The sequence below is a fragment of the Hippoglossus hippoglossus genome, chromosome 23 (assembly GCF_009819705.1).
Source record: "Hippoglossus hippoglossus isolate fHipHip1 chromosome 23, fHipHip1.pri, whole genome shotgun sequence".
Taxonomy (NCBI): domain Eukaryota; kingdom Metazoa; phylum Chordata; class Actinopteri; order Pleuronectiformes; family Pleuronectidae; genus Hippoglossus; species Hippoglossus hippoglossus.
The window spans coordinates 9,345,807-9,366,363 of record NC_047173.1 but is presented as its reverse complement, the minus strand read 5'-3'; the positions used below and the strand labels follow the sequence as shown (position 1 = coordinate 9,366,363).

At 44.1% G+C, this 20,557-nt stretch overlaps 1 protein-coding gene across 2 annotated transcripts in view; it reads left to right on the top strand.

Annotated features, from left to right (window-relative positions):
* Window positions 1-20,298, top strand: part of LOC117757692 (prickle-like protein 1) — a 28,113-nt gene extending 7,815 nt beyond the window's left edge. The window contains exons 1-8 of one of the 2 annotated variants that reach the window (XM_034579065.1): window positions 7,828-8,242; window positions 12,257-12,457; window positions 13,594-13,707; window positions 14,733-14,870; window positions 16,729-16,932; window positions 17,045-17,231; window positions 17,322-18,311; window positions 18,405-20,298. In XM_034579065.1, coding sequence (XP_034434956.1) covers window positions 8,228-8,242; window positions 12,257-12,457; window positions 13,594-13,707; window positions 14,733-14,870; window positions 16,729-16,932; window positions 17,045-17,231; window positions 17,322-18,311; window positions 18,405-19,360 — 2,805 coding nt within the window. In that variant the 5' untranslated portion in view covers window positions 7,828-8,227 and the 3' untranslated portion in view covers window positions 19,361-20,298. Of the gene's footprint in view, window positions 1-7,827; window positions 8,243-12,256; window positions 12,458-13,593; window positions 13,708-14,732; window positions 14,871-16,728; window positions 16,933-17,044; window positions 17,232-17,321; window positions 18,312-18,404 lie in introns of those variants that run through there. The other variant, XM_034579066.1, reaches the window with a different exon arrangement.
* Window positions 20,299-20,557: the final 259 nt, after the last annotated feature.

The window sequence follows — 20,557 nt, the reverse complement described above, 5'->3', positions numbered from 1 at the left end:
CTGTTGCAGATTAGCGTCCAGTGTGTGTTTAGAGAGCTGAGCTTGTCGCCGAGCAGGACTGATAGTAAACCCAGAAGGTTTTAGTCAGCACTGTCAGGTAGGTCTGAATTAACAGAGAGGCCAACTGAGGATACGGCTGAAAACAAAGGCGAGGGACGGGAGACGCACAGCGAGAGGGTGAGACAGGCCCCTCAGGCAGCCCAGCAAACCAAACGGTTCGTCTGTTTACCCGTGAACCTCAGGCCCGCTACTCGAGGGTCAGTGTGGAATGCCAACAGCGGCTGCCTGGCCAACTTCAACCACAGGTCTGTGGGAGAGGAGGAGGACAAACACCCCGCAAAAATGGCCACTCTTCCTGTGATAGGGGAGTTTATTTAAGTGTAGAACTCAAAGCGGCTTTCAAATAACACGTAGCCTCGATATCTGGCGCCCTCGTGGCATCCAAACCCGCCACCAAAATGCTTCTGCGGCCGTGCTGAGCTCAGCTGATATCACTCAGCTGTTTTCTTATCTGTCTTTCCTCGAAATCTCTCTCAATCGCTGGCTCAGTATCCCATATGAAGCTAAACAAAAAAAAAAGCGCCTTGGGAATGTGCTGTGGAACTAAAGGATATATGGTTTCACACACACACACACACACACACACACACACACCCTCCTATGACACTGTGCTGCCTTGAGAACTTTGCCGGCCAATTGAGGCCAAGCCGCAGCCCGAGTGTGACAAGTGCTCGAGGCTGCAATCTTGGTCCGATGCTCTGTTCCCAGCTCTTGTTTTGTTTTCAGCGCTAAATTATGGGAAAGTGATGGAAAGTTGTGTAATACACAGCAGGTGTGTGTGTGTGTGCTTGTCTTGTCAGTTCCGCTTGACTGATGTGCCATCCCTCCAGGATCCTGTCATTAAGCCTCCGTGTACACAACCCCAATCCCTGGCCTACATTTATCCCCTATACAAAATTCATGAGGGGATTCACACACACACACACACACACACACACACACACACACACACACACACACACACACACACACACACACACACACTTTCCCATGTATATTGTGATGCAACCTTCCTGCTCATCTTGCCTCATTATGTTGTCATATTTGGCTTTTTTTCCAATTTGTCTGTCTGCTAAAATGTAGTTAGACTGGCACAGCCCTTCTGTTTTTCTTGGCCTGAAATAAGTGGCACACTATAAATCAGCAACATGGACACATCGATTATAGGCATGTTTATTTGGAATGGGAGCAGCCTCAGTGCCAACCTTTATTTTCCTGTTAACAAGAACAAGAGAAACTGGTTTCTCGTCTTTTGGGAACACGCATGCCCTCACAATTACAGTATGAGTTCCTTTTTAATTAACAAGCAACTGTGACATTTCACTTTTCGTCTTTAATTTCGTCTATTTCACTTTATTGGCTTCACAGCAGTGTCCCAGTGGTGACCCTCATGTATATATTACCATTCAAGTGAAGCTGAAACAACAGTGATGCATACATTTTCCTCAACAAGAACGAGACGGTCTGGTTCTTGATATTTTTCCTGTTTCACTCGTAAATATCTGCCTCCTTCTCTTCTGTCGAGGATCATCTTGAAGCACACACTGTGAGACAAGGTGATCGCAGCAGGCCGGGTTCTTATTACGAGGCTTCAAACAAACACACACACACACACACACACACGCAAACACACAGCTTTCACAGCGGTGGTTACAGTGACCTCTGGCTTTTATTAAAGAAGGAATGCATCACTTAACAATATCAAATTAATGTTGGATGGGTTGCACAAGACTTCTCTCTCTCTCTCTCACTAAAACAAACACACACACACACACACACACACACACACAGTCAGTTCACTCATCATTCAAAGCAAAGACACTGGAGTCTCACCTATGTTGCCTGGCAAAGCATGACTAAAAATAAAAATCATGAATAAATGTGCACATCCACAGTCTGTATGTGCTGGACAGAAATCTAAAACACAGCAGGAAGAACAGTGTGCACATTGGATCCTGCCCACAAGGTGTTGTGCTGTTTATTAATGCCACATTCCGGAGAAAGTCTGGACTGAGGGAGAGTGTGACACTCTACATGTCATCTGTTACAGTATAAATAATATATAAAACTAGAATTGCCACTCAGACGAGCGAATAATTCAACCAAGGCCCAACAGTCCCGTCAAATTGAACGAAGCAGCATGAAATTGCATTTTAAATCAAGATCAGTGAATTATTCAATAGGAAATTGGTCAAAAAACACTCTCACTGGATCTCCCCCTTTGTCCAGAGCTGCATCAAAATTGCATGGGTTCTTTCTTGACCGATTTCCCATTTTGCCACCAAGTTTTGTGGAAATGTATTTAGTAGTTCTTGCATAACCTTGTTTCAAATAGACGAGTGAAAATATAAAATCTTCTTGGGGGAGGTCATAAATTAATCTCACCATAGGAGCAGTGCATGTTCTAACAAAAAAAATAATAAGAGTGGTTACATGGCTCCACAGAAGCCATGTAACCACTCAATAGTTTAATTAAACAGTTTGTATGCAAGCAGATACTTTGGCTTGGCAAAGCGTTGTAGCCTACGGGAACATTGAGGCCTTGTATGAAGTCAGATTCAGGTAATGACATGTAGTAAGCAGTTAAAGCGGGGTTGATGCTGCCAAATCATGAAAAATAATGACGATAATAATGAGGAACTTAACTTCTAGGAAGTAGGAGGGAAGGATCTACGATGTTTTTGGACAACCCCATTTAGCCCTGAAACAGCATAATTCCTCAACAGACTCCAATCAGCCTGTGAGCGGTGAAGGGATTAAAATAAAATCCTCCTGAATGTCAGAATAATTGGCGACATGTGCAGGGATACAGTCAGGGAAAAAGAAGCGTCATTAAGATTGACAGATACATATGTACAGTTTAACAGTAGCTGCAGTGAAGCAGCTATTAACCTGGAAGAGAATGAATAGAACATGAAAGTCTTGCTTTATTGATCTTCTGAGCGAGCACAAACACCAATGACAAATAAGAGCTCCATATCTAAAGTTTTCCCGCCTTGTCAAGGGGTACACTTCTCTGAAGAAAGAAAATAATAATTTAAAGAAAATTCAAGTTCAAACATTTATTCAAAACTGTAATTACCCTTTTTGAATTAAACACAGCAGAGGGCACTCACTGTCACCTCCACCTAATGCATGACCCAAATTGCATATCTGCAATTGCAAATATGTTGAGATATTTAACTTTTGACCTGCCGGTGGCGCTAGGTGAAGAGGCGGCCCAAAGTCTGGCCCAAAGTTACGGTCCGGCTAGATTGCCCTCCTCAAAAGTCGTCATTAAAAATTCACTACCTCCTCTTTGTGTTACTTGAAAATGGTGGAAGTAGAGTTCTGAACAAGAAGCTTCTCAAGCACAACCACTACTAAAACTCCAATCCCCAGTTACCTGACAATTTCCTGAATTTTATAGCACTTTTATGGCCAGTCCTATTGTCCCAGAGGTGTGCAGGTAACACCCGGCGGTGGTTAACAAATCTCAGCCGAGGGTTTTATGACCAGAAACCTAAATCACACTCCACTTGGGAGTGTCAGGGAATATTAACACTGAGCTGGTGAGGCCACAGAACGGGACCTCCACGGATCTGATATGCGGCAGCCCGTCGAACTGGTGGGCCTTGTTGGCGACGGCTACAGATCCATTTCCTGGTGTGAAAAGCTGCTGAGAGGCGTCTGTCTGCGTGAATGGGGCTGAAGGGTGGAATCATAATGGATGTGAATTGAGACGTGGATCTAAGGACTTTTTGTGAAGCAACTGTGTCTGTGAGTTGGTTTGTCTGGCCTGCGTCAGTGGAACTTAGCTGGTTAAAGACAAGTCATGACATGTCTTTATTTATCAAGGCTACTTAGCATAGAGGGTGTAGATACACTTACAACAAACCAGTTCCTATGACAAAAGGCCATGCAGACAAATAATTATAAATTAGAAGTTTCACTTTAAGAGTTTGAAATTTCCCATGGATGATTTATTTTTAGTGAGCTCATCAGCTTCGGTTCCACAGTTTTACTCGTGATACAGAACTTCTTTCAGGATTATTCTTGTCGCAATCCCCCTTTTCAATCAGTGAGTAGAAAGATGTCTTGTTGGGGTATGCATCTGACAACTTTTGTGACTTTTCAAATGCAGCCACTTGTCATTAGGTGTCGTTGAGTCATCATGCAATCTCTTCCATCATGTGTACAACCAAGTGCAACACTGTGAAAGCTTAGTGTGCACTGTTACCCCCATTTGTATGATTTGTCGCCTTTGAGTGGCTTTTTAGAAAAGCTACACATTCTTACAAACTTGCAAATACTGTCCCTGTTGGTTAGGATAGTTATTTACACAATGTTGTATATCATTAGTTTGCACTTAGTGTTACTTCCACACAAGTAATTGTCTCCGTCTTCTGTTTGAGTTTGGCTTTTTACGACAAACTGCCCCTGCAACAAGTTTAGACATGTCAGTGTCCTTGTTGATTTCCGTTTCAAACAACCAAAAGGACGTCTCCCCCTGATATTTGCATTCTAAGGGATCAGTTAAACCCCCTTCTTGCCTCCTGGGGATGAAACAGTGTCGCTCGTCATGTCTGGTGTGAATGACCCTAAGAAATTAAAATGAAGCACACCACTGGTGGATAAGAGCAGGTTTCCTCAGCACAATAAAGGTGAAGAAAAGGCCAAAATAACAGTTGAGTTCTGTTCCAAGAAGAAGTGAGGGCTTGTGCCGAGTGTATGTCTTTGTGTGTGTATGTAGTATATAGTCTTCAGCATAGTAGTAGATCTTGGCTGAACATTAGTCCAAAACTTTTTGCCTCCATTGAAAGAAAAGTCATGATCTAAAGGTTTAACTCTAAATAACATCGGACTTTACTCAGTGTAGGAATAGACTGAAATTATTTGGTCAGTTATTGTCCTTTTACTGGATTATTTCTAGCTGTTAATGAAACTGTGCATTTGTTCTATATGCGCATCATGTGTTTGTATTTGTAAGGACGAGGGGATTAAAGGTCACTGCATAAACCTGCCATTAGTTAGTTCTTGCTCTTCAGCCTCAGACATGTGAATGAGACCAGAATATCATTCATTCAGAACGTCTCTGATAGCTTGTCACGGGTCTGATGTATCACGTTTTAGCCTTATTATCGCTACGATCCATTAAAGCCGATGCTTTTATTGTGAAATGAGGAAGCTGCAGAGTAACCACATCACAGCGTGATGTCATACAGGAATCAATATGATCGTTTTTTTCTGTGGCAGAAAGGTCTGGCATCATTATGTTCTTTTGCTTTAATAGATACTAACTGACACCTAATAACAAAACCCCAAAAGAATTTGCTCCGTGCGCACCCTCTCCCTTTTATTTCTGAGAGGAAGCAGAAGAGACAGCAAGGTCAGCCGTTCTCTTGTGTTTTCCAACGAGCTGCGGGTCTTTGGCCACAGGCCCAGGCCCGGTCTGAAGGGCTGATATCTGCCTATTGTCTGGGGGTAAAGCCACTCATCCTCGGACATGTCCCCTATTCACACAAGAGCATTCCTCACCCGCTCATTGTTATTTGAATTAAGTTCTTGTCTGTCGCTTGAAATCCGTCCTCCTAAAATAGGATCTCCAGAGCTTTTGAAATGTATATCGAGATAAATATCTCAGGAAACTCAATGCACGTCTTTCGGAGGGGTGAAACGCAAAGTGGCTTTTGCAGAGCGGCGCCAAGACCCCTGGAAAACTTGAGTGCTTTTCTGAAAGGTTTACCCGCCGACTGGACTGCCAATCTCGTCTCTCTCAATTTCAAATATGCGTCGGCTTGCCAGGAAAGGAAGGCCGCGTTGGCAAAGCACATAAGACTATCTCATCTATCTGCACACAGGGAATCTTTCACTCCATCTCACTCCTCGTCTCCGTGCTAGTTAGCGGACTGAGTCGTGTCTCATTCGTAACAGGTAATTTGGCGTGTGACAAGCAGCCCGGTTGCCCCTCGCTGCAAGTCACTTTGTGGGGTTGTCAGGGGAGAGGGCGTCTTTGTCTGCCGGACAATTGAGCAAACTCATTTGTCATTTTAGACCCTTTTAAATGAAGCCGTTGCTGCTTTTCAGCCTTTCATAGTGACGGATGATGCACAACTTCTCCAAATCAATCACATCGGACTTCCTCTGAATTACCCAGTGGATTTGTAGTTTTCATGTCCATCTACTGGTTTTTATTAGTATAGCTTTTTTATTTGCAAAACGCAAAAAAATGTCCACATAGGGGATATGTCTCAAAAAGACTTCAAATTTTTAGTTTTGCTGCATTGTCATGAGTTTCCTGAAGTGAAGTGCTCACAATAAGCGCATGACAATGACCTGCTCCCCCTTGGGCTCATTCAGATCTCCCAAAATAGGAAGGGGTGGGGGGGGTGAGGTGTGGGGTGGGGGGTTGGATGTTGGAATCAGTGAGAAAACATGTCTCCTGCGTGAGAAATTTCCTGAGATGGATGAGGTTGACTCAGGAAGAAGCACGGTCAATATTTAACCAGTAAGACACCCAGCGAGACACAAGGAGTTCAGTTTTACAAAGATAAATCATTAGCTGCTTTTAAATGATCTAATGCTTCCAACACGGTGGATCCATTTTCGGAAGTTTTAATATGTCGGAAAACAAAGACTTAGATCTTCTCTCATCAGTATTTTTGTTTTAACAATGGATCACATGACAGATGAAAGATCGTCAACCCCATACAATTCCTTAGCTCAACTTAACAGAGCTTTGTAGCGTCGCAGCACGCAACTGTTTCCACAGAAAAGGCCCCGTAAACCTAAAGTATGCCACATGAAGTTAGTAACAATCCGATTAAGAAGCAGACATGATACACAGGTGTGACACATTATGGACCAGGTTTAGGTAATCAGGACGATCAGGAAGTGAAAAAACCTGAAACAAGATGTGAGTTTCAAAATAAAACAGGAAATGAGGCAAGAAACATACATAATATAAGGTAACTTGACTTAAGTGAATTGAACTTGAATCTTTTGACATTTTGCAATTTACCAGAGGACTGGCATGAAAAGTTACGGACATTTGAATTTTTAGGAAAATTAAAGACTTCAGTGCATGTTTGAAAGCAGCTATATCGTCCATATCAGGATGGACATATCTCTAGTTGTCATTTTGTAAAATTTTGTACACAAACTGTTTTGTTGTTGAGATAATTGTGCTGCTGGGCTAAAAACATTTGCATTATCCGCCGCATGATCTAATTTGCAGCCGAGTACAAATTAATTTCGACCTCAGCTCAATTACATGAGCTGCATGAGACCGGATGACCCCAGGATCCATTTAACGACAGAGAGAATGTGTTGGAGTGTGCAGTCACTCGTTTTATAAATAGAAAGTTTGTCTTGGAGGGAGATAAAGAGCAGAGTGGAGCTTACCAGAATAAAACTGCCTCTTTCTTTTAAACGCTGCCTAAAAAAAAGTGGAATGCCAACTCTTCTTTTCTTTTTTCTTTGCTGCAGGTAGAAAGCAAAGTGAATTGAATGTGGCATGATAAAAACAGTGGTCTGGCTTGCAGTACAAAAAAAATCTGGAGGAAGAAAGAGAGATGTAATGAAAGAAAAACAAAGAGAAAAGAGCGTGAGAGACGAGTGGACATGTCATATGGCTTTCAGGGGTCCCGCAGCCAAGTTTGGGGGCGGAGGGTGGTGGTGGTAGAGGGGCTAGGTGTCACTCTGGTGGAGGAAGGGGGGTGAAATAGAGACGGAGGGGGGGTGTTAAGGCTGTGTGTGTGTGTGTGTGCCTAAAGTGCAGGGCGATTTGCTCTGGAGGGGGAGGAATGAGGGAGGGGCCGACAGCTTGGCTGCCCCGAGAGCTGCACACACACTGATCCACTCACTCTCCCACACACTCACAGGGATCAGAGACACTGCAGATAGAGACGTCACCTTGCCGCCCTCCCTCCTTGCTCTTTGGACCTTCAAAGTTTTGGACGGCTAAATGAGTTGTTGAGAGAGGACCCCCCCCCCCCCCAACTTCAACACAGCTGACTTTCAAAAAGCCTGAGACATTAGGGGGGTGAGGGATACGTCCAGACTGAGCAGGACCTGGATCTGATTAGAGCTTGGACCGGCTGAGCTTGATGCTGCAGACATGTAAGCTCTGCGGGACCGGGACATTTTCGGAAGTGGATGAGAGCTTTATGTAGAGGTGGAAACAGAGATGCTTTACCTTGAGGTAAGAGGGACACGGATGTGAATACTTCTTGAAAGAAAAGCATGTTTTCGGCTCGACTATGGAAAATGCTTGTGTGAGCTGTTCATGAAATGAATTGGGGGAGATTTTCTTGGTTGAACTTGTTGAGAAAGAGCTGAAGAGGCTTGAGCTTGGCTGAGAGTTGATCCAGTGTGTGTGTGTGTATTGCTTTATTAGTGCAGCATGCATGAGTGTATGTCTTCCATCTTGTGTTTTTGTGCATGGACAACAGTGAAGGGACTGTGTGTGTGTGTGTGTGTGTGTGTGTGTGTGTGTGTGTGTGTGTGTGTGTGTGTGTGTGTGTGTGTGTGTGTGTGTGTGTGTGTGTGTGTGTGTGTGTGTGTGTGCGCAGGTGGTCCCATGCCAGCTGTGTTAAATCCCCCCCGTGCAGCCCCTGACACCCATTTGGCCTTAAAATAACACTCAAGCAGTCAAGGAGCAATGACCTCGGCCTTTGAACTCCACAATTTAAAGGGTTTTCTAAAGTAAATCCCACAATGTTGAAGAAAAATAGACTTTTTTAACCATTATTAGTTCCAATAAGCTCTCAGTATCTCCTGTCAACATCTGGTAACTAAAGCTGTAATGCACCAGTTTTAATAAATATCTGCCTATAGAGAGAATATGATACACTTTGGCACAGTCTGTAAATTAGGAAGTGTTCCTTTAGTTTGCCTGAGGTTGTATTCATTTGAAAATAATATGTGCTTGACTAATCCCTCGGTGACGGAGAGCCGCTTAGAAAGTGTCAGTAAAGCAGGAAGGGACACACACGGTTAAATGTCTGTTTCCCCAAAAAAAGTTTCTCTTTTTAACCCCTCCGGCCTCAACCTGTCACATCCCCGTCGTGTGTGAAGTCTGGAGCAGGAATGGGTGGACATTTTGTTTTTGTTTTTCCACAAAGAACGCCTTTGTGTTATTGCCAGGAGGTGACATGGTGAAATGTGAGTTGCTGCGTGTGTTGGCTCAGGAATCCGTAGTCACCGTTTCCCCATTACTTGTGGGATGAGAGGCAGGAGATGTGAGGGAAGGGCGGACGGAAGGTGGCGGACAGAAATCCTCAAATGCACGACACCAAACTGATTCGATTAGTCATTTAATCGATTTGCTGAGTGATGGTTTGGAGTATTTTTAGCTTCTCTAAAGGGAAGATTTGCTGCTTTTATTTTCTCATGCTCAAAGCACAAATATATCCAGGTAGTAACCTGGATATATTTGGTAGTAACCTGGATATATTTGTGCTTTTGGATGTTGGTCGGACAAAACAAGTTTTTAGAACATTTCTGACATTTCTTATTTGTTGATTATTTGTGTTAATAATTGGCAGATTAATTGATAATGGACAATAAGGAGTTATTTCAATAACTCAGCCAGATTCAAAGTTTCAAACATGTTGAATTGCACAAGGAATCATCACCATTAATACAACCAGTCTGGTTCTGGCCATCTTGTCAAAGGTGATGTGGGTAATTATATTCATGCTTTTGATGAAGCTGTGTGGCCCAATGCTTCAGACATCACATGTTGGAACCCTGGCACCAGCCCACGTTCCCATTAACATATGTAATGCGTAAATTTAGCCGTAAACCAAACCTGCAGCCATGTTGGCTAAAACATCAAAGAAAACACTAATGGCTGCCTACTCCTAAATGCCAAGCTCCGCAAAAAAATGTCTTATGAACAAACACTTTTATGTGATGAAAAAGGAAAGAGAAGTACAGCGGTAGATGGCGGTAATGCACCTTGACGTTGGTAGCCACCCGCCGATAAACAGAAAGAAGAAAAAGACAACAATAATATAGAGAAATCTATTAATTGCACCACTTACTGGTCTCGACTAGGTTAGGTGAGATAAAGCAGAGCAGGTAGAGAAAAGCCTCTGAGTGATAACATTATCTGTCCCACCATAAAACCTGATAGATTAGTCACGGAAGAACAAAGCAACAGTCAAATACCCTTTTGTCCCATGATAAGAGCTTTGGTGTTTGAATCTTACAGATTAGAAATGCTGTTAAAAGTCAGTGTTGTGAAGCCCTGGGCTCCATTCAACTGTATGCTAATCCCAATGCTAATATTTCCCCCTCACTTGTTACTGCGGTTTGACTATATGTGGTGAGGTGTCGGAAGCCCGGAGGGCGAGCTGTGCAGACAGGAGTGGACATTTCTGAGAGGATGGGGTTTCACTCCCGCAGCGTTTGGGTTGCAATTTCAGTTGCAGCTGACCTTTGACCCCCCCCCGCAGCAAGAAAACCACGACTTCAGGGTTAGATACATCGTCAGTTTTTTTTCAGAAAGGAAAAAGAATGACGAGCACAAAGTACAGTAAACTATAGCGCCGATTTATGACTTACAGAAGTGTCAAAGTACTGATGTAGACATACCGTGGACTTTTGTTTTTCATCGAGAGCTTATTTTATCTGATAATGACTGTTAAAAAATGATAAAAGGGAAAGTGGGGTCAGTAAGAAAGAGGATTCTTACAGGCGAAGGATGCATTATGGGTCTTGACAGAACCTATCAAATTTTGGTGCGGTGCCGGATCAGTGGGAGGATCCTGGAATTCTTCCCCCACTTTTATAAACATTGCGAAATAAGACGATTTCTCAGAGAATAACTCATGGACCATGTTACAAAAACCTTAAAACCCTGTAAACCGATTATTAATAACCTCGGGAGGGTCTTGGTATTTAAAAAAAAAGTCAAGCATAAATTTCAGCCCAACTCTCCACTTCTGCCATTTTCACACAGACCCCAAGTAACTGATTATCACCTGGAACAAGCAACGTGTTATAAATTTATTTAACTGACTGCTCTCGAGTCAAAGACATAATGATGAGTCAATGGACACAATTAAGACCCTAATGTCCCTGATGGTTCTGCTTTTCAAGCCTACAAAGTTTGCAATGACCTGTGTGTCTGTTTTCACCCAAACAAGTTCCGTTCTGGTGCCAATTTACACGTCAAAAGACCCAGAGGCAAAACACAAGTGGCTTTTTCAACACCTTGAGACCAAAGCACTGTTATCAGGCCAAGGGGGCTCAGAGGAACATGGCCACTGAGATAAGAGGGCTACTGCTGAAGGCGGGAGAGACGCTCCGCAACGAGACAAGTTAATCCCCGTTCATGTAACAGTTCAACTCTTATCAGCTTGTAAAAGTTTGAAATGCTGAAGAAAGGCTCTGGTCTGAGTGGATGAAGACAGTTTAGTAGATTTTGACTTTCTGCGTGTTGCCGCCATGTTAAGCACCCTTCAGTGCTTTGTAGCTCAGTGGATCAGACCAACTGATACTTGGTGGGTAACATGCACATTTCTGCTGCATCGTGTTGAGTCAAAGCGTCACAAACCAAGATTTTTAAAAGAACTGCCTAAATATACTAGATGTACCTTCTTTCATATGACCCATTTGTAGAAATGTAGACCTTTCAAGCATCATCGTCTTATGTCATTCACAAAACGCGACATCAGTACATTCAAGTCTGCCATAGCCTGGTGGTCGCCTGCATTAAGAGCATCGTGCTGGAAATAGCCTTGTATGGTTTTCCAGTATATATCATCCGAGTTTGTGTGACATCCCCTTTGAAGATGGACAAACACTGTTTTTGGGCGCTTTATCAAGTATGATAATGGATAAACAAAGAAAGTAAAACACAGAGCCATACATGGGATGGAAAATCATATTAGTTATTCATGAATGTGACACAGTAGGCTGGAGTTGTGAAAGGACGGGAGAGGTGGGACGAGCTTGTCTTTTTCTTCCCTTTTTTCATGATCCTTCAACCTCCAAGTCAATGCTGGGACAAAAACTATTATCTTGTTGAGAAATACAGGGATTAAAAGGTAATGCGGAGTAATTTACAGTAAGTGCAAGTTATCTAAGTAAGTAACCTCGAGCTTTGGGCACAATTATGGAAATGAATCAAGCAAACAGAGGAGGAGTAGAAGAAGTTGGGCTCTGTAACCGTCTTTCCTAAATCCCCTTTCTTTTATATTTACAGCGCTCGAGTGTGATGAATCTGGAGCGCAGTGAGAGAGGGGAGCGTCCTCCTCCTCCTCGAGGCCTGGACATGGAGGCCCGTGCCGGTGGAAAGATGGGGAAGATATCTGTGGGCTTCCAGAGGAGCTCCACCTCCGATGACGACTCCGGGTGTGCACTGGAGGAGTATGCGTGGGTGCCACCGGGACTCCGGCCTGAGCAGGTCAGGACCTTGACGTGTTATACTTAAACTTTTCTGTATGGATAGAAATTATACCCTTCATCTCTCACAGAATGAGGGTATACACCGGTATTCTACTAGCATGGGATTTTAAGTATGTAGACATTCTATTAGCAGTCTTACTGAAGCTGGCTATGTTTTAACAGCCATTTGCATGAATTCAAAGACACACATGGTTAGCTGATTTAGTTTGGATTATCACTAAACTGTAATACAAGCAGTCTAATTCTGGCCATTTTGTAAAATGTGATGTAGGTAGTTATACTCATACTTTAGATGAGGCTGTGTGGCCTCGCACATCACATGTTGTCGGTTCAAACATCAAAAGGAAACACGAGAGACAGCTTCCTCCAATGCCGACAGTTTTGCATACTTTCCCTCACCACTTTTTAAAGAATTTGATACACATGACAACAAATTTAAATGTTTCCAAGTTTCTGTTTCCGCTGTCAGGGGGAATCAGCCGTGGCAAATATTGACCTTTCCAGTCTCGTGCCGGTCTCTTGTGTGTGCAGAGATTTCACACTCAGGCGCCTGTGACTGAAGGGAGATTGATATGTTTGGCCCACAGTGTCACATGAGGACAGACTCTCCTCTTCTCTTTGGACTTTCCCCCTCCTCCAGCTTTTCTGACAACACTGTTGCATACAACATGTCTCACTTAAGCCCCTTTTCCACCTGTCAAAAAAACCCACTAACACTTGCTAATATCTGGCTTTTGTCTGTAATGGGAATTCGTCCAACGGCATTCACTCCGGGGTCAAATGAGTCTAAAGTAGACACAGGTTTTAATCAGCTCCTGCTCCAAATGCACCTTTTCCAGCATTGAACTTTTAAGTGATCTAAAAGCATTGTCCCAGGTCACCAAGGTGCTTTCCTCTGTTGTGTTTCTTGCTTAAAAAACGTGCGTATACTTGCTGATTTTGGTTTCTTGGGTCTAACTGAAGATACGATATAACAAAATCAAATTCTACAGTCATATTAAAGAGAGTTGGGACAAGTACTTCCTTCGTCTGTAGCATAAGAAATGTCCTCTTGAGCATTCATTTCACATTATTCTGGAAACTACTGATTTCACTGTCTGCTGGAGTTCATTCCTACTTTTCTTCCGTCTGCAGGTCCAAATGTATTTTTCCTGTCTGCCGGAGGACAGGGTGCCGTACGTCAACAGCCCCGGAGAGAAGCACAGGATTCGACAGCTCCTCTACCAGCTGCCACCGCACGACAATGAGGTAGAGATAATGAGGTCGAGGCGGGTGACAGGGTGTTGGGAGATAGGGTTTGGTGGATAAAAAAAATCCTGATGTGAAAAAACTTTTTTATTCAGGATTCCTTAGGCGGTTTGTTTCTTTCAAAACGTCTCTGGTATTAAACCAGAATGTTCCCGTAGTCATAGTAAATATTGCACACTATACTTAAAGTTGTTAGTGCATTAAATAAATGAGTTTTGGGATCAGCGTCGCATCATAATGGCAAGAATTTATTTTTAACGATAATTAGCCCCAACTAAACTAAAGCCAGCAGCTGAGTAAAGCCTGGACAATCTCCGCCGCCTTTTCTAGTAAAACTAAAACAATGGGCGCATTCTCTCAACCGCTTGACAAAAAACAGAAAGAAAAAACCTCCTGTGACAGTAAAGCACATGCCTCTTCTGTATTATGGCTTTATGGTGTGTAAACCAGCACTGCTCCTTTCACATCTGTGTTAATAGAGTTTACATTAGGAGATACGGCAGAGGGGTTATCACCAGAGAAGAGGGACAAGGGGGAGGCTTCTGTCTGACGGAGGTGGTCTCAGAAGACACACAATGGACACACAGAGACACAAACACACACACTGTTTTTATGATGTTTGTCGGCAGGCCTGGTGGTTGAGAAAGCAAAGTGCCGCAGGATTCCTTGCATAACAGTGGTTAGGAGGGATAATGTGTGTGTGTGTGTGTGTGTCTGTGTCATCGTTTACTGTTGTTTAGAGAACAACCGAGCTGGTTGCGAGGACAGTCTTGCTCTTTAATCTGAGGCCGTCATCACCAAACGCAGATGAAGGGGTTGCGCCATCCGTTCCGACGCAGCCTAAAGCGAAATTAGCTTTAATGAAACCCCTTCTCCAGCCATACATGCGTGATACACAAAGATGAAAAGCTAAAACCATCAGCAATAATGGCTGCATGTTTTTAAGTCCCATATTGACTGGTCCACCCTTTTATCTGTAAATTGACCTCTTTCTTTTCTGTTTGTCAACTCTTTTCTTTGACCAGGTGCGTTATTGCCATACTCTGACAGAGGAGGAGAAAAGGGAGCTCCACATGTTCAGTGCCCAGAGGAAGAGGGAGGCACTGGGGAGAGGAACACCCAAGATCCTGCCTCGAGCTCTGCAACACACCCGCTGTGAACATGTAAGTCCCACACATGGATCCCTGGGAGCGCACATACACACACGCACACACACACGAAGACCACTTGCGTCATTTAGCGCTCCTATAGCCATAAAGTAAGCAACCGGTGGGTCTGAAGTTATTTATATCACGAAGCAGCTAACACCCACCGCCCAATCCCAACGCGAGGAAGCCCGAGGCGCAACCCTGATTGGCTAATGCAACGGTTTTAATCACAGACATAAACGTCCTCATTAGGGCGAGAGAGGAAGCGGGGGAAATTGGGGAGGCTCATGCTCAAGCCGTGTAGAGAAGCCGGTTCCTCTTGAGGAATTCGGCCAATTTCCTGCCGCCAATTAATAGCTCAGTGTGACGGACAGTGAAAAAAAAAAGAAATGCACAGGTTAATAAGTGATTCTTGCGTAGCGTTCTGAAATCCTGGCTTTTTCCAAACAAGTCACAGTATGTGGCAGATAAATCCTCATCTGCTGGTATGACTGCAGGCAGCTCAGCCCAGTACATGCAGCTGGAAAGGAGTTTGGAGGTTTCTGTGGACAGGGGAACATTTTTTTGAGATGCATGCTATTTGTTTCTGGGATTTTGGACATCTTTGTACACCTGGCCTCCATCTCAAGTCATAGCAGTTTACAAAACACAGCATCGGAAAAAATTCCAAAATTTCCTATCTTTCATTTGGTGATGGTGTTTCAAACAAAGCATGCAGTGCCATTCAAACTCCCCTTGATCTTTTTTTTGTTTGAAAAACTTTTGACGCAACAAAATTAAATATTAGTGTTATGTGGGTTCCGGCAAATTCAACCGTGGCCAATGAAAAAACCACATCCTCCGCCAGGAATCCAGCAAGAGCAGCGGGTCAGCCACGACGACACCACACACACACACACACACACACACACAAACTCAGAAACATGTTCATACACTCGTGCAAACATTGTGCACATGCTCAGGTCGTCTAAAAGATACATCACGGACACAAGGGCGTACGCACATATTTACATACATTCACACTCACTTTGTTAGGCTCCAGTTTCCTGCTGCTGTAAATCCCTGGGACATGCAACACCCCCCACGTCCAAGGCCCCATACTGGTAATAATGCTTAACAGCTGGGCATGCTATCCCATAGCTTCACAGGGTTATATAAAGACTCATGATTGCACGTTCAGATGCGTTTTGTTTGGATAGTCTCTGTGGAGTCATTCGATCTTAGTACTCAAGTCCAAGGCCAGTGTATTCTGCTTTGGATTATTCTTAGTGGCCACAAATGTCACTTCCTCAGCAACACCCAATGAATAACTGACTTTTACACCAAAGTGAAAGAGCCCCTGATTGGAGACCATTTGTAACATAGTCATGCTTGTTGCCTTAGAAAGTTAAAATCGCTTTGTGTCTTTGTTATGAGCTGTTGCTGTGTTTCTTCACTGTGGGGTTACTAATGTGTTTGGAATGGATCATGTTCCTCTGCTGCTTACAGTATGACCATCTGTTGTTTGGCCTTCATTGTTTTAGCATCACTGCAGATATATTCTGAATACTTATCGCCATAATCTCTCTTTTGTTTATGTTGCATTCCTCATGAGTCACTGGCATCAACTGTGTCGCCTCTATTTTAAAAAGTCACTCCCATGTGTGACTGTCTCAAGGTAGCGTAAATTATCTGCTGACACTCAAGGTAACCCGAACCCTAACCCAGCTTTATAAATAATGACATACGCAAGGTGATACTCTCTGTGATGAACGTGCTCTGCCAATCTGGAATCTGGAATCCCCAATGTTCATTTTAGGCCACTGCAACTTGTGCAACAACATGCCTGAAGCATTAATCTCATGGATCATCTGTTGTTTGTGTTGGATCGTAGTGCAGCGGAGGCATCAACGGAGGGGAGATGGCAATTTTTGCCTCCAGAGCTGGGCCGAGCCCCTGCTGGCACCCAGCGTGCTTTGTCTGCGCCACGTGTCAAGAGCTGCTGGTGGATCTGATCTATTTCTACCAAAATGGCAAGGCTCTCTGTGGAAGACACCACGCTGAGCTTCTCAAACCAAGATGTTCTTCTTGTGACGAGGTGAGTGGCAATAATTGAAGCAGTACCCACGATCCTTTTGTGTTTTACAGTGAACCATGGCAATGAGAAAGAGCTCAACATACTTAACAGCAGAGTGTGTGTTTCCCCTCAGATCATCTTTTCAGACGAGTGCACTGAAGCGGAGGGCCGTCATTGGCATATGAAGCACTTTGCCTGTTTCGAGTGTGAGATCATGCTCGGTGGGCAGCGCTACATCATGAAAGATGGCCGGCCCTACTGCTGTGGCTGCTTCGAGTCCCTGTATGCAGAGTACTGCGAGGCCTGTGGTGAAAACATTGGTAAGTTATATTTGTGAAGGTCAAGAAAGATCTATGCTAATGCTATTGCTACTGCTATTATGCTTATCTCTTCATCTAATGATCCTTCAGGTGTCGATCATGCCCAGATGACCTACGAAGGTGTACATTGGCATGCCACCGACCAGTGCTTCTGTTGCGCACAGTGCAAAACATCCTTGCTTGGCTGTCCCTTCCTTCCAAAGCAAGGTCGCATCTATTGCTCAAAGGCCTGTAGCCAGGGAGAAGATATTCATGCCTCTGACTCATCAGATTCTGCCTTCCAGTCAGCCCGCTCACGTGAATCGCGACGCAGTGTCCGCATGGGGAAGAGCAGCAGACCTGCCGAGCAGTGGAGACAGTCACAGCTGTTTAATCCCCCTGCGGCCATCCCCACGTTTGAGTATAAGATTGTGAATGGTGATGGTGACGTACATGCTGAGGGTGACCTTGATATCATGGGACGGAAGCTGGCCCATCTCAGCCTCGAGGAGAGGTTCTGGAGGGAGCGGGAGGAGCAGGATGCTTGTGGCGAGGAGGACCCAGAGGAGTGGGCGCAGCATGAGGACTACATGACTCAACTGCTGCTCAAGTTTGGTGACCGGGGGATGTTACACCAACTTCAGCAGCCACCCGTGAAATCCCCCACCCCCAGCTGCGACAGAATTGGGCACATAAGTGTCTCTGATCCCTGGCTAAAGCCTGATTCTACATCAATGGGGGTTGCCGCCTCCTCTCCCACCCCTGCCAGTCCCACCCAGAGCCAGACTTCCAGTCAATCCCGAGCCAACAGCCTTAGTCCTGGGCTGATAAGCAAGAAACACCTGCCTGAAATGTACTGGGCCCAGTCCCAGGATGGGTTGGGAGACTCTGCCTATGGGAGTCATCCGGGTCCTGCCAGTGCCAGAAAGATCCAAGAGTTGGAATTAGATCAGGACCAATCCGGCACAGGAAGACAGGCCTGCTGGCCAGACACCAGGCAGTGGTATGATGACTCCCTTGAGTGCATCGCTGACGAGCTGAGGAAGGTTGAGCAGGGTGTTGGAGACTCCATGGACTCCCTGGCACTCTCAAACATCACTGGTAAGGAGGCTACTGTTTGATGGGTTCAGTCATAATGTACTTTCATTTTATTCTAAACATGATTTTAAAATGTGCTGTTCACTTTTTTTTAAGGTGCATCAGTGGACGGCGATGGCAGGGAGAGACCTATAGTCTACACCCTTGCCATGCAGGATCCCTCGATGGCAGATGACTGTGACAAGATGAGCAACATGGGAACCTTTAACTCATCTCATCATCACCATAGTAACAACTCATTGAACCTTATCCTGGAGCAGGGAGACAAGGAGGAGGTAGCATTGGCAATGAGGGGGGGTGCACTAGGAGGACTTCATGCTCTGTCCCCACATTCTGAAGGTCTCCCTGCCTCCTTTGTCCATGCCCCAGCTCTGAGGAGAAGCAAGTCCCAATCCAGGCCTCCTCAGATGGTTAAGTTCACAGAAGACACTGTGGACAATGGATATAACGATGGGTTTGATGTCAGTATTAGAAAGCATCCCATGAGTGAGAAGCCACAGCGGAGGGTGTACTGCCCAGAGGAGATGGGCAGAGAGAGAAGCCACTCTACAAGCCACCATGGGCGCACCAGGCAGCACCACCACCGGCAAGGCCGACACCACAGGAGTCGCAAAGCCCGCTCGGACAACGCCCTTCACATGGTTCCCTTGGACAAAGCCCAGAGGCCGTACGAGCCCCAGCAGCAGGGTCTGCTAAACCCTCCATGTGGTGCTATGCTCCTACCGCACCCCTCACACAGGCTGCCCCTGGCCTACTCCCAAACTAGATCTGACTATATGCTTCAGGGTGCGACACAAGGAGACCCACGGGTTGAACATTTAATGGGTCTCCACAGAGATGAGGAAGACTGGTGCTCTACTTGCTCTTCTTCGTCGTCAGACTCCGAGGAGGAGGGCTTTTTCCTGGGTCAGCCAATCCCTCAGCCTCGAGCAGTTGGGCGTTACTACGCTGAGGACTTCCCGACGAGGGTAACAGCCCTCTCTTCCCAGATTCATGGCTCACAGACTGGTCGCAGGAAGAGGCACCGCTCTAAAAATTGCATCATCTCTTAACAGTTCAGTTCATCACATTGTGACCTGCACTGTACAAAGTAATAATATCAGACTCTCTGATGGTTTACACAGGTCAAGTTTTTAGAATGGCCGTTTCAAACAACACATGAGCACAAACTGTATATGTGCCGACATAAGGACATGTCAAGAGACATATCACTTTAGGTCAAAATCTACTGAAAGAAGACATTTTTAATTGTAACTATTGAGCAAATAAAAGACCAAATATGTGCAACATACCGTTAGATTTTTTTTTTTGTGTATGTGCGATTTTGGCCTCGATACTGGGCTTATTTAAATTGTAGCACTAATTAGATGCATGGACATTCGGAAGCCTTTCTTTAACCGACGGCAACTATGGCAGAGTGGAGACATTTTTCTTTTATTTCAGCAATTGCCATTAAGTTGTTTTAAAACGTTCACGTAAGTTTTGCAGCGATATCTTTGTGTGCATCAAAATGGCAACACTGTTGTACACAGAGGTTGATAAAAGTAGAAAATAGAGACTAACCAAATAATTATTTAATGCATAATAGTACAAAATGATGATGTATATACTAAGTTAATATTTTAATACTGGTATTTTTATATCCGTGTTTTAAGAATTGTTTCTTTTGAAGTGAATGATATATAAAACAATAGCAGTTGTTACGGTAAACGAAGAGACCTCGATAATATTTTAGGAGAAACAACAAAGAAGGTGCCACATCATGAGCTGTGTTCTTCACAGTAAAGTGCCATGTTACTCGGTAACAATGTCTATTTTAAACATATATTCCACGATGCTCACTGTTGGTGTATAAAATATAAAGAGAATGGCAGTAACACCCGCATTGTTTCATACTCAGACCAAGTGTTCACTACCCTCGCTCAGACATAACCACCTGAATGCTTTGTGCTGTAAAGATGCTTGTAATAAATATTTTTTTCTCCAAAGATTCAAATATATGTTTTGACGTTCTTTCTCAAATTTCATATACTGTTTGACCCATATTGTAAAAGTGTTTTTAATGTGGAATAGCTTATGGAATTATGTGGTGGATCATGTTAAAATCCTGGATAAAAAGGTTTTGCTATACTCAATATTTCACAGCATTAATTAAGTATTCATTTGTTAACATACAAAACCACTTGTGGAAGCATAAAATCATTAAAGAGCATGCATTTGAATTTACATATGTCAGATGTTTACTGTAA